General features: G+C 46.3%; 1 protein-coding gene across 4 annotated transcripts in view; it reads left to right on the forward strand.

The window, feature by feature from the left end:
• Window positions 1-18415, forward strand: part of DMXL1 (Dmx like 1) — a 328770-nt gene that overhangs the window by 95342 nt on the left and 215013 nt on the right. For all 4 annotated transcript variants that reach the window (XM_082251711.1, XM_082251708.1, XM_082251710.1 and 1 more), the window contains exons 8-10: window positions 3386-3572; window positions 10149-10317; window positions 11956-12168. In XM_082251711.1, the coding sequence (XP_082107837.1) occupies window positions 3386-3572; window positions 10149-10317; window positions 11956-12168 (569 nt within the window). The remainder of the gene's footprint in view (window positions 1-3385; window positions 3573-10148; window positions 10318-11955; window positions 12169-18415) is intronic.

Consider the following 18415-nt stretch of genomic DNA (forward strand, 5'->3'; position numbering starts at 1 on the left):
TCCTGAGCATGTTTATGAAGTGGCAGCATTGTATGAACAAAACATAAGACCTTTAAGAGGTGACCATGGACATTCTTACATGTTCTGGTTTCTGCATTATAATATTGTTCTACTTACCTGGGAGCATTGAAAAGAGTAGTGTCCACTCCAATCCACTGTCTAGCTTCTGTCTAGCTTTTCATCTAGCAGTTTTGCACTGACTGCTGTAGTTGCAGTGAGTGCCCTACTGCAAAGAGTCCAATCCAATGTCTAGCTGTTGCCTAGCTTTTTTTTCTAGCAGTTTTGCACTGACAGCACTGCAGTAGTGATTTATTTCAGTGAGTGAGTGCAGTACTACAGCAGTTTATTTATCCATTAATGCTCAATCAGATGATGCGATACTGATGTCTCTGCAAGTGCAATTTTCCTATCGTTTTCATGCAGTTAAAGCGGAGTTCCACCCTAAAAATGAGCTTTCCACCGTCCGTTAGCTTTAAAAAAAACCTGAAAAAGAATTGGATAATTAAATTTTTTTTTATTTAACTTATCTTGTTTTTAATGAAAATAAACTTACCTTCTCTCCTCTTCCTCCCTCTGCAGCCGTGGCCCCCCACGTCACTTCCTCCTTTGCATTGACTCCTGGGAGATGAGCGTCATCAATCCCAGGAGTAAATGCACCTGCACCGGTGTCACTCGTCCCTTCCAGTGCAGGCCCGTCATTCCCTGCTGAACAGCTTCTGGGTATGCTCAGAACCAGCTGTGGGATGACGCATCTGCCCCGGAAGTGACAAGCAGGGCATTCTGGGACTTCAACATCACCGAAGAGGACACGAAGAGGGACGCTCCGGCTTCAGCTGCCCACACCTGAGATGGCAGCGCTGGACAAGACATTTTCAAGGTAAGTATTTTTTTCTTACAGGTAAGTTAAACAGGGGACAGTTCAGAGGCCATCGTTGCTTAAATGCACTAGCCCTGACTGTACCAGGGTTATTTTATCTATTTTTTTTTTTTTGGCCTGGAACTCCGCTTTAAGGTGTAAAGAATGTTAAAAATGTTATTAAATAAAGATTAACATGTTTATCAACAGTTTTTTGTCGAAATTTGTGTTTATTTAGCAAAATTTTAAATGTGTGAAAATATCGGCCGATACCGATATGTGATCGGCTATATATCGGTATCTGCAACGAAAAATATATATATATATATATATATATATATATATATATATATATTCATATACTAGTTCACCAAAAGTATTGTGGCGCCTGCCTATACATGAACGTTAATAGCATCCCAGTCTTAGTCTGTAGGGTTCAATATTGAGTTGGCCCACCCTTTGCAGCAATAACAGCTTCAACTCTTTTGCGAAGGTTGTCCCCAAGGTTTAGGGGTGTGTCTACGGGAATGTTTTGATCTTTCTTCCAGAAACGCATTTATGAGGTCAGGCACTGATGTTGGAGAGAAGACCTGGCTCCCAGTCTGCGCTCTAATTCCCCCTAACGGTGTTCTATCGAGTTGAGGTTAGTTGAGGGCAGGCAAGTCAAGTTCCTCCACCCCAAACTCACTCGCCCATGTCTTTATGGACCTTGCTTTATACACTGGTGCGCAGTCATGTTGGAACAGGAAGGGACCATCCCCAAACTGTTGCCACAAAGATGAAATGTTCCAAAATGTCTTGCTATACTGACGCCTTAAGAGTTTTCTTCACTGGAACTAGGGGGCAAAGCCAGATCCCTAAAGAGCAACCCCACACCATATTTCCCCCCTCCACCAAATGATTTAGACCAGTTCAAAAGCAAGGTCCATAAAGACATGGATGAGCAAGTTTGGGGGGTTGGATCTTAACTGGCCTGCACAGGTCCTGACCTAAACCCAAAGGAACACCTTTGGGATAAATTAGAGTGGAGACTGCATGCCAGGCCTTCTCGTTCAACATCAGTGCCTAACCTCACAAATGCACTTCTGTAAAAATGGTCAAACATTCCCATAGACACACTCCTAAACCTTGTGGACAGCCTTTCCAGAAGAGTTGAAGCAATTATAGCTGCAAAAGGTTGGCCAACTCAATATTGAACCCTATGGACTAAGACTGGGACACTATTGAAGCACATATAGGTGTAAAGGCAAGCGTTCCAATACTTTTGGTAATATAGTGTGTCATCTTGTAGTCCATACTCAACACTTCAAACTTTAACAACTCACCCTATGCATGGATGTTGTTGAGCAACTGTGACAGATTTTGAGACAACCACTCAGAAGTGGCTGTAATTAAGTATCTGCATTTCCATCTATTTACTTGTTTTCCTTTTCTGTAAAAAACAAAAATGGCAGCTCATTGTCTGAATCACTTACAGCACATAGATTAGTTTGAATGTAAAAGAATACCTGTATAAGAGGAGAGAATACTGTATACTTGCCTTTCAGATGGCTTGTTAGAGGAAAGGCTGCCTCTTCACTTTTCCCTGACCCAACTTCTGGGTGTATGGAATACCCACTCCCTATACTGTGTTTTCTCACCTACGACTTGTACATCACTACAAGGATGCATAAGGAGCTGGGAGGAGCCATAGAGTTTGGCATGGAAAACCAGTACGACAGGTCAAAAGCTTGCTAGCAGCTGGAAAGCGGTGAAGAGGTGGTCTTTTGACAAAAGTACTGGCAGAAAGGCAAGTATATTCCCTCTTCTTCTTTTAGAAATGTTTTTTACAGTTCTGTGACCCGGTACAGACAGGATCAGTGGAGGCCGAACTGAGACTGATAGCTAATAAATGATCCACTGTCAATGATCAAGGTTTTTACTTTTTTTTTTTTTTTTGTTTTTCATATAACTCTGGTAGCACTTTTGTTATGACAGTTTCTGAATGTTTTGTTAGCATCGGGGTTCAAAAATAATTGAATTGGCCTTACAGCACGCTACTACTTTTGTTCTGACTGTGATAGAACACAAGTAAAATAACAAAATAAATAAATGAGTCCCTAAATGGTCAGGCAATAGTATAACAAAATAAAGGTAAAGATCCCTAAGGCTCCATTCACACCTGGGCGTTTTTGAGTGTTTTTCAGCTCCAAAAACGCTAAAAAAAAACTTTCCAAAATGCCCAACAAGTAAAACCCCATTCATTTAAATGGCCCCTGTTCACATCTGAGCGTTTTGCAAAACGCCTGTAGCTGAAAAAAGTACATGAGCTTCTTTTTGGGCTGATTACCAGCGTTTTTGATAGATGTCAATGCCTGCCTCCAAAAACGCCTGAAAATCGCTGTAAAAATCGCGGTAAAAAACGCGGTAAAATGCTACGCTCAAGTGTGAATGCAGCCTAAATATACTTGATTTGTACTGCAATGTTTGGTTACTTTTTTTTGTTTGTTTTTTCTTTTGTGTTTATTTTTTATTTTATTTTTTTTACAGAGGATCTATGTGTAACGTTCTTCTGACATGCTGCAAGGACAACATTTGCCGTTTGTGGGCAGAAACACTACTGCCCAACGATAGCCTGTTATGTGGAGATGGGTTCAATCAAAAGGTTGAGGCAGATAGCTTAAATAACTTCAAAAGAAACCCTTCAAATAAAGAGCGAGTACAGAGTGCAATAGAGGTATGAGCTCTAAGGAATTTCTTATTTTAAGTATTCAAGTGACTGAGTGTATTATTGTGGGCACTCATTTTTTTGTTTTGAAACAGAAAAGTACCACAAACTGTAACTGCACATGTAACTCTTATATATGTTTTAAAGATCAGCTGTTTCTTCTATCCCTTGTAGAAAGAGCATTGAAAGTGTGCAATGTGCAGAAACCCATAGCAGTCAAGACTGGCTACTGTAGTCAGACCAGTAAAAAATCTGATGCTGCTTATGGGTTATTGTACATTGATCATTTTCTTGCGAAGAGCTGAACCCAGAAGGAATGGCTAAATATGTGTGTGGCCTACATGTATGTGAATTGGTTTACCTGCAAATTAATTTATGTTGTTACTCAGCTAGTCTTACCAAAATACTTCCCATAGTTTGACAGCAATATTTTTTGGTTCTGCTTTTAGATTTGTGTGTACATTGTTGCAGAAATAACATTGCATGTCTCTTCTGCAATGAGTTCCAGATGCATCCTAGCTAAAGTTGACTTTCCACTAAGTTGCAATAACCTTCTTCAAGACGCCTTTGCATTTTCATTGATACATATGGGGAAAGTAATTCTGATGCAAACAAATTCAGCACTGACCATTAAAGTAGTTGTAAGGTCATAGCTATTATATTCTTTTATCCTCTCATTTTTAGGAACATATTAAATACTGTGTGTGTGTGTGTGTTTTTTTTTTTCCCCATTAATAAGCAAAATACCTTCTTTGCCTGCTGTGTGGACACATGCCCTCCCTCTGCTCTTCTTCTCGATCTAAGGAGTACAGTTTAGGATTGAAAAAAATATACACAATGTACTTTAATGTGTTCCTGAAACAGAGAGGATAAATATATATAACAGATGTTACTTTAAAATCACTTCACTAAAGGGGAGAAGCAGCTGTAGCAGAATACGTAATCAAGGCAAAAGGAGAGGGGATTGACTTTCGCACACAGACTGCGGAAATGACAGGGAGAGAAGGGGAGGAGAGGGGGATATGCAGAGACACAGAATACACAGCAGGATGATGGAGACACGTAATCTGACCACGCTACCAGGGATCAGCAGCCATGATAAGCCTGGTCAGTACACACAGGGGAACACAGGAACAGGCTGGATCAACCAGGTACTGTACAACATGGTAAGGGACAAATGATATGGCAAAAGCACTGCGCTATATCTCATACCTTTTTAAAAGGACAGAAGCATCTTTTACATTTTTTTAGGGTTACAACCACTTTACCACTAGAGCATTTTGCTGTCTTACGTCTGGGCCACTTTTTGCGATTCGGCGCTGTGCGACTTTAACGCGATCATGCGACGCCGTACCCAAACGAAATTTACGTCCTTTTTTCCCCACAAACAGAGCTTTTTTTTGGTGGTGTTTGATCACCTGTGCGATTTTTACTTTTTGCGCTATAAACAAAAAAAAGCGTTTATTTTGAAAAAATAACAATATTTTTAACATTTTTTTTATATGAAATTCCCCCCAAAAAAGATGTAAAAACCATTTTTTTTTTAAATTTTTGGCCAATTTGTTTTCTGCTACCCATGTTTGGTAAAAAAAATCGCAATAAGCGTATTTTGATTGGTTTGCGCAAAAGTTATTGCGTTTACTAACTAAGGGAAAGATTTATGTCATTTTTGGTGTTTTTTTTTTAACGAGTAATGGCGGCGATCTGCGATTTTTTTTTTTTTTTTTTGCGGGACTGCGACAGTGCGGCGGACAGATCGGACCCTTGACTGACATTTTTTACACTTTTGGGGGTACCAGTGACATTACTGCAGTAATCCGTGCTATAAATATGCACTGTTACTGTAAAAATTACACTGGCAGGGAAGGGGTTAATTTTATTGGAGAGGGAGGGGTTAATGTATGCCTGGTGCTTACTAATGTGTGGGGGGGGAGGTGACTGAGTGAGCCAGGGACAGATCGGATGTTCAGCTATGCTGAACACTCCGATCTGTCACTCCCTGTCACTTAGGAGATCCGCCCGCTCTGTTTACACAGGCGGGCGGATCTCCAAACTGGATTCCCCGACGATCGGGGCAGAGCAGCGGCGATCGCCGCCGCTTCTCCCCTGGCCCGACTCCCGCTGTGAATGAAAACAGCGGGAGCGCGCCGCCTACAGGGGGAGGAGTCTGGCGACGTAGGTCTACATTGTCAGACCTACAAGAGCCAGTTTGCCGCAGTAGTACTACGGTACTCAGCGGTAAAGTGGTTAATGGAAGAAAACAGACTGTGCTTAAAGTAAGACCTTTTTCACCCTAGTGCATTCCCTGCATTAAGGTTAAAAATGTCCCAGTAGTTGTATCGTCCCCTCACCTCTCTAAATATTACCGAAGTCCTATCTTGATCCAGTGCTATACCTGTCCGCAGCAGCACTGGTCTCTGTTCCTCTCCTCACAGGACACAGAGGCGGCAGCAGGAGCCATTGGCTTCTGCTGCTGTCATTTACCTCCTGTGAGGAGGGAGCAGAGAAGTGGCACGAGCCATGCTGTGTGTCTAAGGACACACACAGCCCAGGTAGGGAGTGAGCCTGCAGGTGTGCACCTATAGCAAGCAGTTTGTTTTGGGGCGCACACAGAAGAGGAGCTGGGAGCACCGACGGGGGACCTCAGAAGAGGCCATTTTGGGTATTTCTTTGTAATACTATTGCACAGAGCAGGTACATACAGTATAACCTGTTAATTATTTTATTAAAACAAAAATGTATCCTTTACAACTGCTTTAAACGACATCCTACAAAATTAATACAAAGAATTTAGTGCTAATTAATTATTAGTTCGCATTATGATGTGCACTAACTTTTTACCCTTTCATTGTCATGTCCATACGGCATACAGACCCTACATTGGGGGGTTTCACACACAATCCAGTGGCTGCAGCCACCGAGCTTGTGTGTGAAACTGACAGGCAGACTTTTGCCTGTCAGGTGAAAGCATTTGTGTGGCTGCACACATTTCCCAGTACCAGGGCCCCCGGCCATGTTTTCCAGGCTTCGCTTGTCCATCTGCGGGCCCGTGACCGACATGGTGGGGGCTGGGGAAGAAGATGACCCTTCTTGCTGTGACCTGGAAAGTGATATCTATGACGTAATTATTGGGTCAGCCTCTTAGTGTCCCCAGCCAGCTTAGCCCAGAAGGAATGTTTTTCTATGTGATCTGCATTGCAAAACATTGAATGGAGCCCAGAGGGGACATGCATGTCTCATTAAAGAGAACCAGTCCCCTTTTAAAAATCTATATCTGGTCTCCCACAATACACAGAACATGGAAATGCAATTATTTTAGTAAATATAAACTGATAAATAACTTTTCCTTATCAGCTGTATATTTCAATTAGAGCAATCTTGGGACCTGTATCGGTGAGTGCAGGTAGTTTGCAGGAGGAGTTTTCATTTCTCCAACAATTGTCCTATCGGGCTTCAAGACCCTTAATTTTCTATCGAACATATCTGGACAGTGCTGATTGGCCCTGTGCTGATCACATGTAACCTGTCAAGATGTTACATCTCACCCACTGTGATCTTTTTTAGTTACTGGGCATGGAGGAGGAGGAGGAGGAGGGAGGGGCTGGGCTTTTTATTTAGGATCTGTATACACACCCAAATGTTTGTTTTTAATACGATGTGAGCGGACTAGCTCAGCTGAAACCAGGAAGTGTTCTATCCAGCAATAGAGACCAAACTGCATGTGCAGCCAAACTAAACTTACTGTGCTTATTTGGACTTGTCCAGCGTGAACTTGCAGGAGGGGGAGGATCTGTGCATACAGAATCACACAATGCAAAGTGTATTTGCTGGGTCCCTGCATCGCACCAGTGTGAACCGACACTTAATCAATTTTGTCTGAATCATTCCCCAATTTTAAGTTGACTCGCCAAGAACCTTAACCACTTGCTGACTGCCTAACGTAGATCTACGTCGGCAGTCAGCCCCTCACAGGCAAAGCGGCGTAGGTCTACGTCGCTAGCCTGTGAGGCTCACGGACCCCCCCGCACGTGTGCCCGGCTGACCCGATGTCGGCCGGGCACTCGCGATCGTCCGTTGTAAATGTAAACACAGCCGCCTGTCATTCTCCCCTGTGTAAGACTGGAGATCACACGGTTCTGCTATGTAGGACCGTTGATCTCTGTTCTTACACAAGTAACCACATCCAATCACAGTTAGAAACACGCCCCTAGGGACACACTTAACCCCTCCCTATCCAATAAAGTTAACCCCTTCCCTCCCAATGTCATTTTTACAGTAACAGTGCATATGTATAGCACTGATTACTGTAGTAATGTCACTGGTAACCCCAAATATGTCAGTCAAGGGTCCGATCTGTCCGCCCCAATGTCGCAGTCCCGCAAAAAAAAATCGCAGATCGCCGCCATTACTCGTTTAAAAAAAAAAAAAACAACAAAAATGACAAAAATCTTTCCCTTAGTTAGTAAATGCAATTACTTTTGTGCAAACCGATCAAAATAAGCTTTTTGCGATTTTTTTTTTTTTTTTTACCAAACATAGGTAGCATAAAACAAATTGGCCTAAAATGTTAAAAAAATTTTGATTTTTACTTTTTTTTGGGGGAATTTCATATAAAAAAAATGTGAAAAATATTGTTATTTTTGCAAAATCTATGCTCTTTTTTTGTTTATAGCGCATGATCAAAAAATTGCACAGGTGATCAAATACCACCAAATAAAAGCTCTGTTTGTGGGAAAAAAAGGACGTGAAATTTGTTTAGGTCCAGCGTCGCACGACCGCGCAATTGTCCCTTAAAGCAATGCAGTGCCAAATCGCAAAATAGGCCCTGGTCAGGAAGGGGGTAAAATCTTCCGGGGCTTAAGTGGTTAAAGAAGAACTCCGGCAAAACATCCCCCCCCCCCCCCATGTGGTGGGACTATGCCTGCACTGCATGGGTTAACTGCTCGTTTTTGTTTTGTCTAGGCGAGAGGAGAGCAGAGATATACTTACCTAATCCGCCAATCCTCTGTGCATAAAACCAGTCCCTGTTGCTCTTGCCCCTGTGCACGCTAGCAGTCTTGTGCATGGACTGTTCCTTACGTCCTCACACCCATAGATCGGTTTTGGACGTGAGGACGGCAGGAGCAGTCCAACACTGGACATGGGGAGCGCTGTTTTCTTGAGGATCCAAGGATCGGGTAAGTATAGCTATTCCTCGTGTCCCTGGACAAAACGAGCAGTTAACCCGTACAATGCGGGCATGTCCCCACTGCATGGGAAGATAAAGATTTTGCCCAGAGTTCATCTTAAAGATTTATGGATCATACTTGCTTGTGAATATCTAGATCTCAAAAGCCATCATTTACCCATATGGATTATACATGAAATCAAGAGAGGGTAAGCGGAAAACCTTGCAACATGAAATCAAGAGAGGGTAAGAGGAAAACCTTGCATAATTCTGTTTATTAAAATACATTAAAAGCAGATAAAACCAATCCACTCACATTCGGCAGTGCTATCCAAGCACTAACATTACAGTTTATGTGGTGTGTAAAAACACAGCTCCATCGGCACTTTGCTGTGTGTTAATGACTGTTCTCAATGTGGGGGTGACTATGTAACATGATTATAGCACTTTTGTTTAAAGAGTGGGTATACATTATAATGTTTACAGATGTTTAATTCTCACTGCTTTTTTTTAAATGTTGTACTCTAAAAATCAGGGGATATTTCTTGATACAGCAGCTGGGGTTTTTTTTATTGACAGAGAAGCATGGAGTTGGGGGGGGGGTGGGGCGACACTCACCCAGGTGGATGCAGCTTTGATCCCATGCTGCAGCTATGCCCCGCTGGCTCTACACCGAGAACTAAGCGATTAAAGACCTCTGATCTCTCAGTTCTCGGTCTTCAGTGAGCAGAGAGTTGGTGACTCAGTCACAGGCTTTCTGCTCTGCCCCTCCAGAGCTCACTGGAGTGCTGGACTGTGGCAGGAGCAGCTGGCTCAGTCTTCCAGCGGCTCACTGAGAGGCTGAGCCAGCTGCTGAGCTAGACATCTGGGTGGATCCAAACTATAAAGTCAGAATCGTTCCAGAGCCTGGAGTGACGTCATCCAACAACCGACTTTATTGAATGTGAATTCAATATGTGCACATACATAACAAGCAGAAAAAGAACATTACAAACAAGCTCTCTCTAACCTTTCGATCTATCAGATTTCAGTTGGTTTTTAACAGCTTAGAAACCCCTGCCCTGTCGTTATATTAGAGGGCTGGCAGGCTTCAAAGATTCTGCTGCAGTAGGAATTATTAGCAAAACCGCTCAGATCTGAGTGTCTCTTTTGTAAAAATGAATTTCTCAATACCTATAGCTACAGAGGTTATAAAGGGCTTCTTTTAGAGTGCTTTTAGTGCTTGTTCAAATAATGCAAATATTTTAGTGCGCGTAGCTGGGGCTCAGGTTTAAAGAATCCTAATACTGTAGCACAGCTTAAATCTAATTTCTGTAATCAAAACAAAACATGGCTATGCCTTTTCCTTATTTTTTAAAATCTTCTTCTCCTTTTTTGCCTAAAGTATTAGTCAGCCATATTTTTTCTTTTTCGAACAGTTGAACTTGAGGCATTTTCGAAGGGGCAGGAAGAGATCTTTATGCTTGGTGGCACACACAGGATATCCACCTCATCAACATGATGCTCATGATGTACATCGGAACACCCCCTTTCATGGCAATGCACTTTGTCACTTTCACATTGCAGCTAGCATCAACCCCGCTACAGGTGAGGAAAAATTTAACTCGAACTATGCTAGACAAGAGCTATAGGAAACCTGTGGCCTCTTCATGTTTTATGGTTGCAAACTCTGGGGCAATTATTATCTATGTTTTTCTAGAAGAGGTATGTGTACCTAAATCTGTGTTCTAGGTATGAATTTGTTTGCATAGTTACATAGGTCGAGCTTTGACCACTGTAACTATGCATATGCCATACCTATGGCGCTGCTTAGAAGCAGATAATTCCTGTAATAGTCTTTCCTACTGCAGTGATCGCCACTGTCTTCTGGGTCCAGTGCTGAGCAGCTGCCTAGTAAACATGGGGTTGTACGCCAGGGCCAGATCTAGCATGTATGAATTGGGGGTGCAGTTAAAAATGTCAGGGGGCAGAGGATGGGAGGTCAGCAGCGCAGTGTACAGGGGATCAGTTGGGCATAGGTCAAGGATAGCAATTTGTGTGGTAGTGTACATAGGCTATAAGTTTGTGGGGCAGTGTACAGGGGGGTCAGCAGGGCAAAGGATGGGAGGTGATCAGGGGAGTGTACAATAATTGGTAGGGCAGTGTACAGGAGTAAACAGTGCAGGGCCCTCTTTTCCAAGAGATGTATCAGCAATTCTAGGGGGCAGAGATGAGGGTTTTGTATGTAAAGTTCCCTAGCCTCTAAAATAATGGCAGAGGAAAGTGGAGAGAACCGCCAGTTTAGTGGGGCAGAACCACCTCAGAAAAATGAAACGGGTGGCAGGACCGGGAGGGAGAGTGGTGGCTTGGAAGCCTATGAAGAGAGCGGCATCAATATTTATTTTTACCTGTGCTGTTCAGCCCAGGAGAGAGCGGGAAGAGTCCGGGGAGCAGTAAGGCAGTGGTCCCCAGGCCAGGAGATATGCCGGTGACTAAAGAAATTGGGTGAGAGCAGAGAATTCACTGCATCTTGCTGGAGCACACAGCTGTGAGAGGGGGAGGATTGCCTGGCAGAATAGCAGTGTGAATACCCAACAAGGAGGTGGAAAAGTTACATTTGGCATCATGAAAAGTGCACAGATTTTATAGCTGTGTATATGTGTGTATGTGTGTATGTGTATATGTGTATATATATATATATGTGTATATATATATATATATATATATATATATATATATATATATATATATATATATATTATGATATGATTGTAGAGGGTCAGCCTGGGACAGGGTTATTGAGGAGGGCAGGTACTTTCCTTTCAGATCTGCTCAATAATCATCTGGTCTGAAAGTGTCAGCGGAGCTGTTTGCTGAGAAAGAGAGACAGACATCAGCATACTGTGTGGAAGGCTCCACTTGTGGATTGTGACTTGCTGGGTGAGATAAAACCTCTGTGAAAGACTGTAGCTCTGGCTAGAGCTGTGAAGTTTGCCTATAAGACTGTTTACTGCAGAACCTGTACTATACTCCTGTGTGGAACTGTTTCAAGACGAGCCTGTCGTTTTTTTTTCTGTTTGTTTGCCTTAAAGCTGAATAAAAGCACATTTTAATTTTACTGGAATGTCTCTGAGCTGGCTGGTTCACCCCTCTGATCCCTTACAATATATATAATTTTTTTTCTTCTTTTTTTATTTCTTCATGTTCTCATTAGTTGGCATAAATGTTTCCTGTGTTTCCCTTCAGACATTCCTCTTCTCCCATCAATTTCATCAATGAGCCTCAGTGAGACAGAAGAAAAAAGTGGACCATTCGTAGTGCACTGGCTGAATAACAAAGAGTTACATTTTTCTCTCTCTATGGAGGTCTTCCTCCAGCAGCTCAGGAAGAGCTTGGAACAGCAGTCTTCAGAGGCTTGTATAGATGAAGCAAACCAGGATGAAGGGAACTCTGAAGAAGGTGTGTATCCCAATCTCATAAAACAATGTGTGCATAAATATAATAAGCATATTTACTTGACATAGTAGAGTTTATTTGATTTTATGCTTTGATTCAAGTCACATAAACGAATAATGCATGTTTCTTTCCCTCTTTGGAAACAGCCTTGTCTTATTGAAACAACTTTTCTCTTACGTCCTCCGACAGTCGCCGCCTCTTCATATTCGTCACATATGGGGTATTAGAATTTGCTCCGAAGGAGTAGCTAGGCAACAGAATATGTTAACAATAAAGCTTTAACATATCCCACCCTCAAGGGGTGGTCCCCTCAGTCAATACCCTCCTACTTCCTGCAACCATATCTCAGTTTTAATGTCTAGCTTGTCAGGAGTGGCTGGCTCTCTCTGTGCTGGGACTTTTTGTCCCAGACTCTTTCTTCTTTTTAATATTTTGTTTGAGTTTTCTCTCTACCTTTACTTAGCTGTTATTTTTGTCAGCATTAGTTAGTTCTTCGGACGAAGAGGATCATGCGGACTGGGTCTCGGGCTGATCCCCCTGGTCGCAGGTCGTGGGTCAGTGGCTTCCCAGTCTGCCATCGAGCGTTCAGCCAGGTAACGCTCCTGGCACAGTGAACGACCCATCCCTGTTCGGTGCAGGGATGATTGGTGAGGTGGCTACCTCACCGGACGCTGTGCGGTTTCTTAACCGCCATTGTGTGCGTCTTGAATTGCGACTCTCCCTGCCTCATGTGCAGTGGCTTGTTCGCCTGTGCGGGTTCCCCACGCCATGTGAGGTAAGTGTATCTATGTGGGGACCTGTCTGTCTGGGGGGGGGTCTCAGTCTGGGACTGTGTAACCTGCCTTTGAATCACACTGCTTGTCTCCCTATCTCTCGGCTGCATGCTGTGGGCTGCAAGGGGGGGGGGGAGCTGTATGACACTGAGTGTGTCAGACTGGGCTGTGTGAGGAGCTGTGTGCTGTGGGGCATGTTTTTAATGGCATGTTGGGGCATATACAGCGATCGCTGCGGCGATCTAACATGTATCCATATAATGGGATGAAATTGTGTGTGTTTTTATGCACTGTGGAGCGGCGATTTCGGCGCCAAACGACGCCATTTTACCGGCGCCCGCTCCGGCCGCATGGTTTACATGCACGGCGGCCATTTTCTTGTAGCCTCCATAGGCTTACATAGAGCGCCCTGGCAGCATCACTTCCTCTTTCCTGGAAGCACCGATCGAGGCAGCAGCAGCAGCGGAGTCTCCTCAGGTTTTATCCTTCTATTCCTGTGTTCCATTGCCTGTATTCAGTCTGTATATTCCCTGTGGGGGTCTCGTTGTGCCTGAGTGTGGTGCGGTGGGCTGCGCTTGCCGCGCTTGCTGAAAGGGGGCAGTTAACCCTTGGTTGTCTGGCATACAGGGGCAATGGATTCTCAGGAGGGCAAGTTTCCCACAGTATTGGTGGAAAGCCAGGGGACCGCTGTTTCCCCCCCAGGGGGGCATTTAGCCACTATTGTGGCTGGCCTTGCTGCCCAGGTGCAAATGCTAGTGGCTGCTCAATCTACTAAACGGCCCAGAGTTGCTCTGTCCTCTGATTCTGAGGGTGAAGGTGATGGGGCTGTTCTGGCAGGGACCCCCCTATCGGGGTCCCGCTCCTCTCTTGATCTAGTGGGGTCTGAGGTAGAGGCTGAAGTTGTGGGGGTTGATAATTCTCCCCCTGGCTCGCCTGAAGAGCTTGCAATCATGGATGAGTTGATTGCTTCCATTAAGCAGACGCTGCGTTTGCAGGACGAGGTGTGTCCCCCAGCTGCCTTGGCGGCGTATGGGACGCAGAGAAAACGCAGGACGCCGCAGGTTTTTCCCTGCAATGCTGATTTTCAGCGCGCTGTTAAGGACCAATGGCGCGATCTGCGCAAGCCTTTTGCGGTTCCAAGTAAATTTAAGCTGCGTTATCCTTTCTCGCCTGCCACTGATGAACGGTGGTGTGTGCCTCCACCAGTGGATCATGCAATTGCGGTTTTGAACAAAGCCACTGCGATCCCTGCAGAGGGATCCCCTGTTTTCCGTGATGCCACGGATAGGAGACTGGAGTCTCTTGCCCGTCATACTTATTCTGTTACGGGTTCTATGCTTAAGGCTCTGTTTGCTTCTCTCATGGCGGCCCAGGCGATCGCAAGTTGGACGCAGATGCTTAGGCGCGTCCTAGTGGCCGATTCGGCCTCGGCGGCGACCCTGGATATGGTGGATCAAATCCACCAGGGTGTCATGTATCTGTGTGATGCGGACTTGGACCTGATTCCGTTGGCCGCACGTGTGCACAGCGTGGCGGTGTTGTCTCGCCGCCTGGTTTGGTTGAAATGTTGGTCGGTGGACCAATCTTCACGTAAAACCTTAGCCAATCTGCCTTATGATGGATCTCGCCTTTTTGGGGAGTCCCTGGATGTGTTGATTAAGGGGATTACCGGGGGTAAGAGCACTCTCTTGCCCCATTTCCCCAAGGCTAAGGGGGCTTCTGGGAAGAAGCATGCGAGTTTTCGGCCCCCTCAGGGGTCCTTTCGTGCCTTTCGGCCGCACTACAAGGGCAAACCGTTCAAAGGCCAAGGCTCTCAGAAGAAGCCCTGGTCTGGGAAACAGAAGTCCGGTCAATCCGGACCTGCGGCCCATAACAGTTCGGCCTGAAGGGGCGCCCTCACCCAGTTTTGGGGTGGGGGGACGCTTGCTCGGTTTTCTTCAGCCCTGGTTGGCCCGTGTGCGGGACAGATGGGTTCTGGAAATCGTTCGATCTGGTTACAAGATCGAGTTTCTCTCTCGGCCGGAGAGCAGATTTTTTCCCTCAAATCTACAACTGTCTCCAGAGCGCCTGCGGGATCTGCACCTGGCGGTGCGGGACCTGAGGGCTCAGGGTGTGGTGGTTCCGGTGCCTCATCGGGACAGATTTCGGGGGTTTTATTCCAATCTGTTCACCGTGCCCAGGAAGGAGGGCAAGGTTCGTCCGATTCTGGACTTGAAAGCTCTGAACCGCTCTGTGCGGGTTCGCAAGTTCCGCATGGAGTCCCTGCGCTCGGTGGTGGCTGCCCTGGTTCCGGGGGAATTCATGGCCTCCATCGATTTGAAGGATGCGTACCTTCACATCCCCATATTCGAGGGGCATCAGAGATACCTTCGATTTGCCATTGCGGAGGATCACTACCAGTTCGTGGCGTTGCCCTTTGGGCTCGCCTCGGCTCCGCGGGTCTTCACCAAGGTGCTTGCACCAGTTCTGGCATTATTGAGGGCCCAGGGCATTTCTGTCCTGGGGTATCTGGACGACATTCTGATTCGGTCTGCGACCGGTCAGGGTCTGGAGAAGGACCTGTCTGTCACAATGCAAACTCTGCAGGAGTTCGGTTGGACGATAAATGTTCCAAAGTCGACACTGAGTCCGTCGGTTCGTCTTCCCTATCTGGGAATGATACTGGACTCGGTGCAGGCGAAGGTCTTCCTGCCGGAAGACAAACTCAGGACTCTTCAGGAGGAAGTCAGGTTCCTCAGGGACGTTCCACACTCGTCTCTGTGGACGTGTATGAGATGTCTGGGATTGATGGTCTCGGCCTTCGAGGCGATTCCTTTCGCTCAGTTTCACGCGCGGGGTCTCCAGGCGGAGATCCTGTCCAAGTGGGACGGGCGACCTCAATCTCTGGATCTTCAGATCTCGTTGAGTCATCGCACCAGGGAAAACCTTCTGTGGTGGCTCCAGTCCCCGTTGGTGTCCGGGGGCAAGTCGTTTCGTCCGATCTCGTGGACGATAATCACCACGGATGCCAGCCTGTCGGGCTGGGGTGGTGTTCTGGGAGTTCTGTCCGCCCAGGGGACCTGGTCGGAGGGGGAGTCTTCCCTCCCGATCAACATTCTGGAATTACGTGCGATAAGGCTCTGTCTTCATCGCTGGACGGACCGGCTGCAGGGCTGCCCGGTTCGGGTGCAGACGGACAATGCCACGGCGGTGGCCTACATCAACCACCAAGGGGGCACCGGGAGTGCCCGAGCGGCTCGAGAAGTGGCCGACATTCTGTCTTGGGCCGAGACTCATGTCCCGGCGATAACGGCGGTTCACATTCCGGGAGTGGAGAACTGGCAGGCGGACTATCTGAGTCGCCAGACCCTGGATCAGGGGGAATGGTCTCTCCATCCGGCTGTCTTCCAGATGTTGTGCGCGAAGTGGGGTCTTCCAGATGTGGACCTGTTCGCGTCTCGCCTCAACTACAAGGTGAAGAGGTTCGTGGCAAGGACGCGCGACCCTCGGGCAGACGCGTCGGACGCGTTAGTGGCCCCGTGGCATCAGTACAGGCTGATGTACGCTTTTCCACCGATTCAGTTGCTGTCCAGGTTCCTTCGCAGGTTACACTCGGAACGCAGCACGGTGATTCTTGTGGCACCGGACTGGCCTCGCCGGTCCTGGTACGCAGACCTCGTGAATCTGGCGGTCGACGCCCCCTGGCGTCTGCCTCTTCGAGACGATCTACTGTCTCAAGGACCGATTTACCATCCTGCTTTACAGTCGCTGGCTTTGACGGCCTGGCTGTTGAGACCGAGGTCCTGAAGGAGAAGGGTCTCTCTCCAGAGGTCGTTCATACCTTGATTAACGCGAGGAAGTCTTCCTCGGTAAAGGTTTATTACCGTACTTGGAAGGCCTATTTTGCCTGGTGTGAGTCCAGGGGGTTTTCACCCCGCACGTACTCGGTTTCCCGTGTGCTGTCTTTCCTTCAGACGGGTGTCGATCAGCGTTTGGCGCTGGCCACGATAAAGGGTCAGGTGTCTGCGCTGGCCGTTCTGTTTCAACGTCCCGTGGCTTCCAACTCCTTGGTTGGCACTTTTATTCAGGGTGTGCGGCATCTGGTTCCTCCTAGGAGGGATCCTTTGCCCCCCTGGGACTTGAATCTAGTTCTTTCTGTGTTACAACGTGCTCCTTTTGAACAGATCAGGGAGATCTCGTTGTCTCTGTTGTCCAAAAAGGTCGCCTTTTTGGTGGCGATCACTTCGGCTCGCAGAGTGTCGGAACTGGCGGCTTTGTCCTGCAAGTCTCCGTACCTGGTTGTTCATTTGGATAAGGTGGTCTTGCGACCTAATCCTTCTTTTCTGCCGAAACAAGTTTCGGAATTCCATCTTAACGAGGATATTGTTTTGCCTTCGTTGTGCACGAAGCCTAAACATCCAACGGAGGTGAGATTGCACTCTCTGGATGTTGTTCGGGCGATTAGGGTTTACCTTAAATCGACTGAGTCTTTTCGTAAGACGGACTCCTTGTTTGTTCTTCCAGAGGGTCCTCGGAAGGGCATGGCGGCTTCGGCCTCTACCATCGCCAAATGGATCAGGCAGACCATTGAACAGGCCTATGCCTTGCAGGGGAAGGTTCCCCCTGTGCCTGTGAAGGCGCACTCTACTAGATCACTGAGTACGTCTTGGGCCTGCCGTCATGGGGCTTCTGTAGCCCAGGTGTGTAAGGCGGCGACTTGGTCGACCGTGCACACTTTCACAAAATTCTACAAAGTAGATGTTCAGGCATCGGCGGATGCTTACTTTGGCCGCAAGGTTCTTAGTGCGGCTGTTCCATAGGGTCCCTTGTTGGGGACTCCTGGCTGTTGGGATATCTTTGTATTCCCTGGTTTTTTTGTCTTTTCCTGGGTTGTTGCTCCTGTTGAGCACTTATTTTTGCTGTTGCCCAGCTGGTTTCCTTCCTTTGGTAAGGTTCCTTTCTTTGATGTGGAGACTGCGTTGCCTTTCGGCGCGGATGCGTTTCCCACCCCTCATGTTTGCACTGCTTTGGGACGTCCCCATATGTGACGAATATGAAGAGGCGGCGACTGTCGGAGGACGTAAGAGAAAACGGAATTTTTGTAAAATCTTACCTGTAAAATTCCTTTCTCTGAGTCCTCCGACAGTCGCCGCCCCCGCCCCTCTTTTGGGGTTTGAATGTATACTCTACTGCTATTCCACTAAAACTGAGATATGGTTGCAGGAAGTAGGAGGGTATTGACTGAGGGGACCACCCCTTGAGGGTGGGATATGTTAAAGCTTTATTGTTAACATATTCTGTTGCCTAGCTACTCCTTCGGAGCAAAGTCTAATACCCCATATGTGACGAATATGAAGAGGCGGCGACTGTCGGAGGACTCAGAGAAAGGAATTTTACAGGTAAGATTTTACAAAAATTCCGTTTTTCTGATATAAACTGACCATGTACAGACCCATTTACCTTTCATCATTATTAATATTATACATTATATAGCACAG

Source organism: Pelophylax lessonae (assembly GCF_965119305.1).
Source record: "Pelophylax lessonae genome assembly, chromosome: 1".
Taxonomy (NCBI): Eukaryota; Metazoa; Chordata; class Amphibia; order Anura; family Ranidae; genus Pelophylax; species Pelophylax lessonae.